General features: G+C 41.5%; 1 protein-coding gene across 2 annotated transcripts in view; it reads left to right on the top strand.

The window, feature by feature from the left end:
- The first annotated feature begins 1,927 nt into the window (after positions 1 to 1,927).
- FAM133B (family with sequence similarity 133 member B) overlaps positions 1,928 to 9,220 on the top strand; it is a 29,999-nt gene continuing 22,706 nt past the window's right edge. For both annotated transcript variants that reach the window (XM_047850941.1, XM_047850940.1), the window contains exon 1: positions 1,928 to 2,047. In XM_047850941.1, coding sequence (XP_047706897.1) covers positions 2,024 to 2,047 — 24 coding nt within the window. In that variant the 5' untranslated portion in view covers positions 1,928 to 2,023. The remainder of the gene's footprint in view (positions 2,048 to 9,220) is intronic.

The raw sequence follows: 9,220 nt of genomic DNA, 5'->3' as shown, positions 1-9,220 counted from the left end.
TAGGCTTTCAAGTTTGTCACACCTGTATTTGAAGCCCCAGCTTCTCCACTTTCTAGCTATGGGACTTGGGGCAAATTACCTAGCTTATCTTAGCCTCAGTTTTTCTCATGTGAAAAATGGAATGCAGTTGCTTAGTTCTGTCTAGAACATTTGGGAGGGTTATACAGGTCCATAGCGAGAAGGGAAATGTGTTTATTAGCAAATCACACTGTACAGAGGATGTATAAAGCATTTCTTTATTCTTCTGATTGAGTCACTGTAAGTTACATCCTGAGAAGGCCAGGACCAACACTTTCTTTATGGAGTCCACTCAGGTGAGCTCCCAATTGCTCTGGCCTTCTTCATTATGTCTACGGGTCATTTTCCTGTTTCTCTATCCTCCCATGGCATCCATGTACCATCTGGAATGTGCTGTATACATTACCAGAGGGGGAACCATCTACAGGAAACAAAAAAAATTTCTGTTGGATTATATCATTATCATATTTTAAAAATCTCTGTACTCTGTATAACCAGCCAAAGGAAGTCAAAGGTAAGAAGGAGCTAAAGAGAAAAACTGTATTCTTTCACAGATATCATAATGCTTATGTTGGAGCACTGGAAATAATATCTACGAAGTTTATAGACTATTAAAAACACTATAAAGTAGCCATGAAAAAAAAACTTTAATATTCACAGATTCCTGTCTTCCTCTTGTGCATCCTGGGAAGCCTGTCTTTGGTGGAAGTCCCCAGATGAAATCAGGGGTAATGGATGAGGAGGAGGAGGAGGAGGAGGAGGAGGAGGAGGAGGAGGAGAAATGAGACTAGAGGACCAATTTACAGTAAAAAGCAAAATGAATTACTCAGGAGAATGAACATCTAGTGGGGAGTAGAACCACCAATGGCTGCATTTAAGAGAGTTTGGGAAATTTTTGAGAGAAAATGGGAGTTGGCAGCATCTGTTGTGCAATGCAGTATGAGAAAGGGGAGAGAGAGATGGAAATTGGGAAAGAGGGTTTTTTTTTTTGTTTTTGTTTTTTAATGTTTATTTTAGAGAGCTTGCGGATGGGGAAGGGGCAGAGAGAGAGGGGGAAGAAGATCCAAAGTGGGCTTTGTGCTGACAACAAAGAGCCCCATGCGGGGTTCGAACTCACAAGCGGTGAGATCATGACCTGAGCCTAAATTGGACGCTCATCCGACTGAGCCACCCAGGCGCCCTAGGAAAGATAATTTTAAGGAGTGTTCATGTATATAATGATATAAGCCTATTTTGCTTTTTTTCAAGAGTCCAAAAAAGATTAAAGTTGATTTTCGATTACTTTCTAATGACATTGTGCTTAGATGGGCCCAGAGTGGCCCAGCTCTCACCATGTCGATAAATACTTGGCTCCTTCTCTGGAACCCAGATCACCTCCCTTGAAGTTTTAGTACCGTACTTAAGTTATTATGACACATCGTGCAATAAAGTTGGCTCTGTGTATGTATATCCCCTAGCAGGTTGTAGACAGGCTATTTGAAAGCAGGTTTGGTGTGTTTTAATCATCTTCGTGTCCACCATATCCAGCTTCCCATCACCTAGTCTATGAATTGCCCACCGGCCGGACTCTGTGAGGGAACATGTCTGTCCTGGTCTTCACTTCACCGCCAGCACTTGCACTATGTTAAGCCCACAGTAAGCGTTGGGATAATCTTTGTATCCCCTAGAGTAAGGATTTCAGCGCATAAGGAATGGAAGAGAGTAAAAACGTCTAAGCCGAGTCGGTGAGAACGCAGTATAGAAGAGCAGGGGCGGCCGGCCCGGGGCTGGGTGGTAACGAACAGGAATCCGCCAGGAGAAGCCTGGGAGAAGCGGGTGATCGCCGGCGCCCTCCTCTCCTCCACAACGGCAGGTGGCGCTGTGGTCGGGTGCGGCCGCTAGGTTCGCGAGGCGCCTCTCTCTGGGCAGGGTGGGGAGTAGGCAGAAGGACCTGCGGCGGGCCCATCTCGGCCGCCTCTCTGGCTTGATCTTTCTCGGCGTCTGACTGTGCGCTTAGTCCCGCACCATGGGGAAGCGGGACAATCGAGTGGTGAGTACTGAGTGGGGAAAACAGTGAGGCGACGCGGGGCCGGCGGCAGGGGAGCAGAACCCCTTGCTCTCCCCGACGGGGCCTGAGGGTCAGCGGCGTCGCTCGGACCTCGAGCCTGGAGATCCAACTCCCCCCATCCCCTTCGGCCCCAGACGCGCGTGCGCCGAGCACGCAGTTGGCGCTTTCGGGCCCCCCACTCTCTGTCCCCTCTTTCCTCTTCCCGTGTCCCCCTCTTTTTTTCAACCCCGCCGCACCTTCTGGCAGTGCTCCCTAGCTCCCTTTCCTCCGGTACTCCGACTAGCAGTGCTCAGTTTTTACAGCTACAAGGGCTGGAGGAGTTCTGTCTCCTGTACGTTTGTCGTAAGTCTGAGGCCCACGGAGGCCCCGGGACTGGCCCCCTACCCGGTATGGAAGATCTGGCTCCGCGCCCCTGTCGTGCGCACGCTGGTGGGATGGAGGGGCGGAGGCCTCAGGCGCAGCTCCTTTTTCTGGGCTTGCTGCGCGCCTAGTTTTAGCGGCAGGTAGACTCCCGTTTGAGGACCAGGATCGAAACATTTGGCTTCGTGTCCTCAGCGCCTAGCACTGCCTGGCACTTAGTAGGACCTGTGTAGGAATGAAGGGTGAAAAACAATTGCCTTTGAAGTCAGGTATAGACGGCAATGTCAGTTTTGGGCCCTCAGGGGTCGGGTGACTAGGATAAGTTGTTTTTCTTCTCTGAGCCTCTGTAAAGGGGCATTAGTGTTATCCACAGCTTTGCAGAATAGTTGAAACCGCAAAAGGCAAATGGCCAGAGAACGTTTGGCATGGAAGTTGTTCTAGTAAATGAGATAAAAGAGACACAGGAATGTAAGAAATAACATGATGCAGTTTCGAAGTTCTTGAAGGCATTCGAAAGAGAAGGTACTTTAGACAGGAGGAGATGGGAAGAAGGCATTCTAGATGGCTACTAGGTTGGTTTGGAAAGTCTGAATTATAAATCAGACTGGATGGACCGTAAACATTAGGGATTAACAATAAACTTAGGTTGCAGCCTTCAAGTTCCTGGATTTGTGATCAACTTTTAACCACCGAGCAGCAAAATGAAAAAAAATAAATGCAGTTAAAGTTAGTGTACTAAATTGGGGTGTCTGGGTGGCTCTGTCACTTAAGTGTCCGACTTTGGTTCAGGTCATGATCTGTGGTTGGTGGGTTCCAGCCCCATATCGGGCTCTGTGCTGACAGCTCAGTACCTGGAGCCTGCTTTGGATTCTGTGCCTCTCTCTCTCTCTCTCTGTCTGTACTCCTCCTCGCTCATGCTCTGTCCCTGTATCTCAAAAAAAATAAATAAACGTTAAAAAAGAGTTAATGTACCAAATTTAATGAACTTTTATATTCAATGATTATTGCCTTTTTGGGTTGGGAGGGCTACTAAAAGAGCTTTCCTTTTATGATATGGTGACATTTATTCAAAACATTCGTTTTAATTTTATATACTACTCATAATCAAAGATGTTTAGGAACCACAGTGGTGAACTTTGATTACAATGTTAAGGAATGTTCTTTTCTCCTGCTTTCCTGGCTGTGGGTCAGACCTTGTGGTATCCAGTTTCTCATAGGGTTGAAATGGTGTTCTGATGGAGCATCCTTATTAGGTTTGAGGTGTTCAGAGTGTTTTGACTCTTTAAACTGTGGACTTGAAAATTTAGAAATCACCAGACCTTGGATATGGTTTCATATAGAGGCCTAAGATGTTTTGTCTTTGTTTTACTTAGGAGAAGTGTTGCTTTACACATACCTTTAAAGCATTTGAAACTTTTCAGATTAGCTTCATTTTACTAGAACATTTTGATAATAACTCTGGGCTCTACTTATTAGTTGGTATGCTTTTGTGGCATAGAGTGTTCTGGTAACATTTTATTTGCAGTTAAAAAGTGGAAAAGAGGGACGCCTGGGTGGCTTAGTCATTTGAGTGTCTGACTTCGGCTCAGGTCATGATCTCGAGGTTCATGCGTTTGAGCCCCCGTCAGGCTTTGTGCTGACAGCTCAGAGCCTGGACCCAACTGTTTCAGATTCTTTGTTTCCCTCTCTCTCTGCCCCTCTCCTGCACGCTCTCTCTCTCTCTCTCTCTCTCACAAATAACATTAAAAAAAAATTTAAAGGTGGGAACGAAAACATGAAATTAAGATTTAGAAGACAGATTGTCTAATTTTGTGTTCTCGTTGCATGGAGGAGGAGATGGAACTTTTTTTCTTCCAAATTTTTATTTAAATTCTGGTTAGTTAACATGTAGTATCATACTGGTTTCAGGAGTAGAATTTAGTGATTCAGCACTTAAGTATAATACCTAGTGCTCATCATAACAAGTGCCCTGCTTAATACCCATCACAGGTTTAGCCCATCCCCCACCTCCCTCCATCAACCCTCGGTTTTATTATCTTTCATTAAGAGTTTCTTATGGTTTGTTTCCCTCTCTCTCTCTTTTTTTTAATGTTTATTTTTGAGAGAGAAGGAGAGGGAGAGAGAGTGTATGTGATTTGGGGAGGGGCTAAAAGAGAGGGAAACAGAATCCGAAGCAGCCTCCAGGCTCCCAGCTGTCAGCACAGAGCCAGATGTGGGGCTCAAATTCATGAGCATGAGATCATGACCTGAGCGAAAGTCGGATGCTTAACCGACTGAACCATCCAGGCTCCCATTTCCTTCTCTTTTTAACCCCCTTCCCATATGTTCATCTGTTTTGTTTTTTAAGTTCCACATAAGAGTGAAATCATATGGTATTTGTCTTTCTCTGATTGACTTATTTCGCTTAGCATGATAGAGTCTATCACCATCCATGTTGTTGCAAATGGCAAGATTTCTTTCTTTTTGATGGCTGAGTAATATTCCTGTGTGTATGTGTGTGTGTGTGTGTGTGTGTGTGTGTGTGTGTGTGAGAGAGAGAGAGAGAGAGAGAGAGAGAGAGAGAGAGAGACATCTTCTTTATCCATTGGCTATTGTTAATAATGCTGCTAGAAACGTCAAGGAGAACATACCCCTTCGAATCTGTATTTTTGTATCCTTTGGGTAAATACCTAGTAGTGCAATTGCTGGGTCCATAGGGTAGTTCTATTTTTAACTTTTTGAGGGACCTCCATACTGTTTTCCAGTATGATTGTTCCAGAGTGGCTGCACCAGTTTGCATTCCCAGCAACAGTGTGAGAGGGTTCCCCTTTTTCTGCATCCTCAACATCTGTTGTTTCCTGTGTTAATTTTAGCCCTTATGACAGGTGTGAGGTGGTATCTCATTGTGGTTTTGATGTGTATTTACCTGATGATGTTGAGCATGATGATGTTGAGTGATGTTGAGCATCTTTTCATGTGCATGTTAGCCATCTGGATGTCTTCTTTGGAAAAATGTCTATTCATGTCTTCTGCCCATTTCTTAACTGAATTATGTGTTTTGGGGTGTTGAGTTTGATAAGTTCTTTATAGATTTTGGATACTAACCCTTTATCAGATATGTCATTTGCAATTATCTTCTCCAGTTCTGTAGGCTGCCTTTTACTTTTGTTGATTGTTTCCTTCCCTGTGCAAAAGCTTTTTATCTTGATGAAGTCCCAGGAGTTCATGTTTGCTTTTGTTTTCCTTGCCTCCTGGGACAGTGTGTCTCGTAAGAAGTTGCTACAGCCAAGGTCAGAGAAGTTGCTGCCTGTATTCTTCTCTAGGATTTTGATTGTTTCATGTCACACATTTGAATTTATTTTTGTGTATGCTGTAGGAAAGTGGTCCAGGTTTATTCTGTATGTTCTGTGTGGTGATGTCCAGCACCATTTGTTGATTCTTTCCTACTTTTTCAAAAATAGTTGACCATAGATGGAACTGTTTAAACTGGGACCAAAACTTGGGTCATTTGGTACTTAGTTCAGTATATCATAACTTTTAGGGTTTTTTTTAAATGTTTGTTTATTTGTTTGTTTGTTTTGAGAGAGAGAGCACACACACATGAGCAGGGGATGGGCAAAGAGAGGGGAGAGAGAGAATCCCAAGCAGGCTCCATGCCCAGTGTGGAGCCTGGTGCAGGGCTTGATCCTACAACTGTGACACCACAACCCCAGCTGAAATCAAGAGTTCAGTGGACTGAGCCACCCAGGCACCCCATTATAACTCTTGGTTTTAAATAAAATGAATGTTTGCCTCTGAAAATAATGGCATGTTTTTCTTCATACATTGATGGTAAATTCATAGTTCTAAAGATGATAGAATTGCTTTCTAAAAAAGCCATAAAGTCCAGGTTGAAAGTTTTGTTGTTGTTTTTGTTGTTTTTTAAAGACTTACTCTGGGGTGCCTGGCTGGCTCAGTCAGTAGAGCATGAGACTCTTGATCTCAGGGTTGTAAGTTTGACCCCACGTTGGGTGTAGAGATGACTTAAAAATAAAATCTTTAAAAAAATAGATTTTTCAGAGCAGTTGTGAATTCACAGCAAAATTGAGCTGTAAGTGCAGAGAGTTCCCATATATTCCATGTGCACAGTTACGTTACGCACAGCCTCCCCCTACTTGCAACCCTGCTCTGAAGGGTGTTGTTATAGTTGATGAACCTATCTGGCCACATCATTTTCACCTGAAGTCCGTACTTTACATTAGGGTTTGTTCTAGGTATTGTACATTCTTGAACAGTTAGTTTTTTAACTGAACATTTTAGTTCTCAAGATTTATGAAGAGCTGTTAAATTGATAATGGCCACCCTTTGTCCTCATTGTTTTCCAGAAGTTTCATGTTCTTTTTGGTTACTTTGTGCCCTCTAAAACAGATGTATCCTCTAGATAAAAATAGGTAATCAAAGTAACAAATGAAGTTCTGCACATTTTGTTCTCACATTGCTCTTTTCAGTACCTGCCCACTTACCTATTCCTTCAGTTTGATTTGCTATCCTGAATTTCAAAAGCAAATTGCATTGTTACCAAACTCATGCAGCAGTTTGGAGCCATAGACAATTCTAGTTATATATGAATACAAGTATTTGATTTGTAAGGTCACAGCATTTAATGTGATTAAGTCATAGTGAGACAGTTCGAGAAATTGCACAATTTCTGTGTTTTAACTGGTGCCTAACCACCCAGCCCCTTAATGTTAAGAACATTGTTTTTAACGCTGCTGCATAATAAGCAAAAAGACTTTATCTTTGTAAAATTAATTTTTTTGTTTTAAAAGCCTTTCTGTTCATAGTAAAAAGAAGCACTGTTGCTTATTGATTATGAGAACAGACCATCAAGTGTTTTTGCAAGGAGCCTGGCATATAAGATGTCTTTAATAAATATTGCTATTTTTAAAAAAGTTTTATTTGTTTTGAGAGTGCTCACATGAGCAGGGGAAGGGCAGAGAGAGAGGGAGAGAGAAAATCCCAAGCAGGCTCCCTGCTGTCAGCTCAGAGCCCCCCAATGAGGGGCTTATGACCTGAGCTGAGATCAAGACCTGGATGCTTGAGAAACTGAGCCACCCAGGTGCCCTTTGCTGTTTTTTAAAATAAATATTACTGTTATAGTTGAAATAAATAATTGAGATATTTGGAGTGTACTTAAGCGAACTAAGGATAGTGTTTATAATCAAAAGCTTATGTTAAGCCTATTACATAGACAGTGATAGCTCTTTTAATTGTATCATAAGTTGTCTGTGATTAATAGTCTTAGGATGTGAATATACTACTTTACTATTTAATTTTCCTCTGAAAAGTAAACCGTAAGACAGACTGTATGTACTTGAGGGAAGCAATTTCACAGTAGACATAACATAAAAATGTTAATGTACTTTTAAGATACATGCAAGTATATTTGAAGACTGTAAAACATGGTGAATGTGTTACGATTTTTTTTAAGTAGGCTGTATGCCTAAAGTGGGGCTTGAACTCATGACCTCGAGATTAAGAGTCACATGCTCTACTGACTGAACTGGTCAAGCGCCCCCCAATTTTTTTTAATTAAAGTGATAAGTTGTCACTGTACTGTTTGTGAATTTTTACTTGAAAACAGTTCAGCTCTTGGAATTGGAGTGGCAGTATTGTGAGTGAATTTTTCTCATTTTGTTTACCTTTATTATTATGATAATGTTTGTGTGTAGTTTTTTTGATTTTTTTCATTTATAAAGGTAATGAATTGTTGTTTTTAAAAAATTTTTCCAGGGTATGAAATGATGAAAGTGGACATCTGCCTTTACATTTTGATGCATATAGATATTTTATCGATTTATTTATTATGTTTTATTCATTTTTTTGGTAGAGAGAGACAGAGCATGAGCAGGGAAGGGTAGAGAGAGGCAGATATAGAATCTGAAGCAGGCTCCAGAGTCTGAGCTGTCAGCACGGAGCCTGACACAGAGCTCGAACTCACGAACCCCAAGATGATGACTTTGGCTGAAGTCAGATGCTTAAACTGACTGAGCCACCCAGGCCCCCTAATGCATCTAGATTTTTAAAAAATCTATAGTTGTTCATTAAAATGGCATCTTATATTTTGGCCACCTGCTTTTGCTTCACATTTAGGAAATCTCAGACATCTTTCCATATCAGAAACTATAGATCTCTCTTTTTATGGCTACATAGTATTTCATTTTGAAGGTATATTTTAATATATAATTAATGAATCTCAATTTGATGGCTCTTTGGGTGTTTTCAGTTTTCCCTATTTTAGTAATTTAGTTTTGAACATCCTTGTATATATTTGCATTCTTTGGAAATAAACAGTTTTTACAGTTTTAAACTTAAGATATTTTACTGGTAAGTGCTACTAAAGTTATGACATGGGACCAAAGAAATGGGAAGGTGATAGATATCTCCTGTTTTAAAAATGATGAACTTAGCTTTGCACATATATTTGCTTCTGGTTATTAGGATTGTCAGTGTCATTATTTGGGCCACAGTTCCTCTTTTGCAGCTTCCGTTGGTTGTCATATTTCCACATGAACCAGATGAACTGAGTGAAATTCTCAGCAGAGGCAGTTGATTGAAATACTCAAAGACATAACAGTTGATGTAAAGAATGTCACTATATGCCTCTCTCTTGAGTTGGATTTGATATTCACATCTAGCCCTGACTCTGTAAACATGCCTGACATTAGGAGTTCTAGCATTAATTCCTGCATGGAAGAAAATTATGTTAATGGACTTTTTCATCCCATGTAATTAATTAGGCAGTATCCGGTTGAATGGGACTAGTTCTCAGTTTGT

This window comes from Prionailurus viverrinus, chromosome A2, assembly GCF_022837055.1.
Source record: "Prionailurus viverrinus isolate Anna chromosome A2, UM_Priviv_1.0, whole genome shotgun sequence".
Taxonomy (NCBI): domain Eukaryota; kingdom Metazoa; phylum Chordata; class Mammalia; order Carnivora; family Felidae; genus Prionailurus; species Prionailurus viverrinus.
The sequence above is the reverse complement of the archived record's forward strand: the minus strand, read 5'-3'. Positions and strand labels throughout refer to the sequence as shown.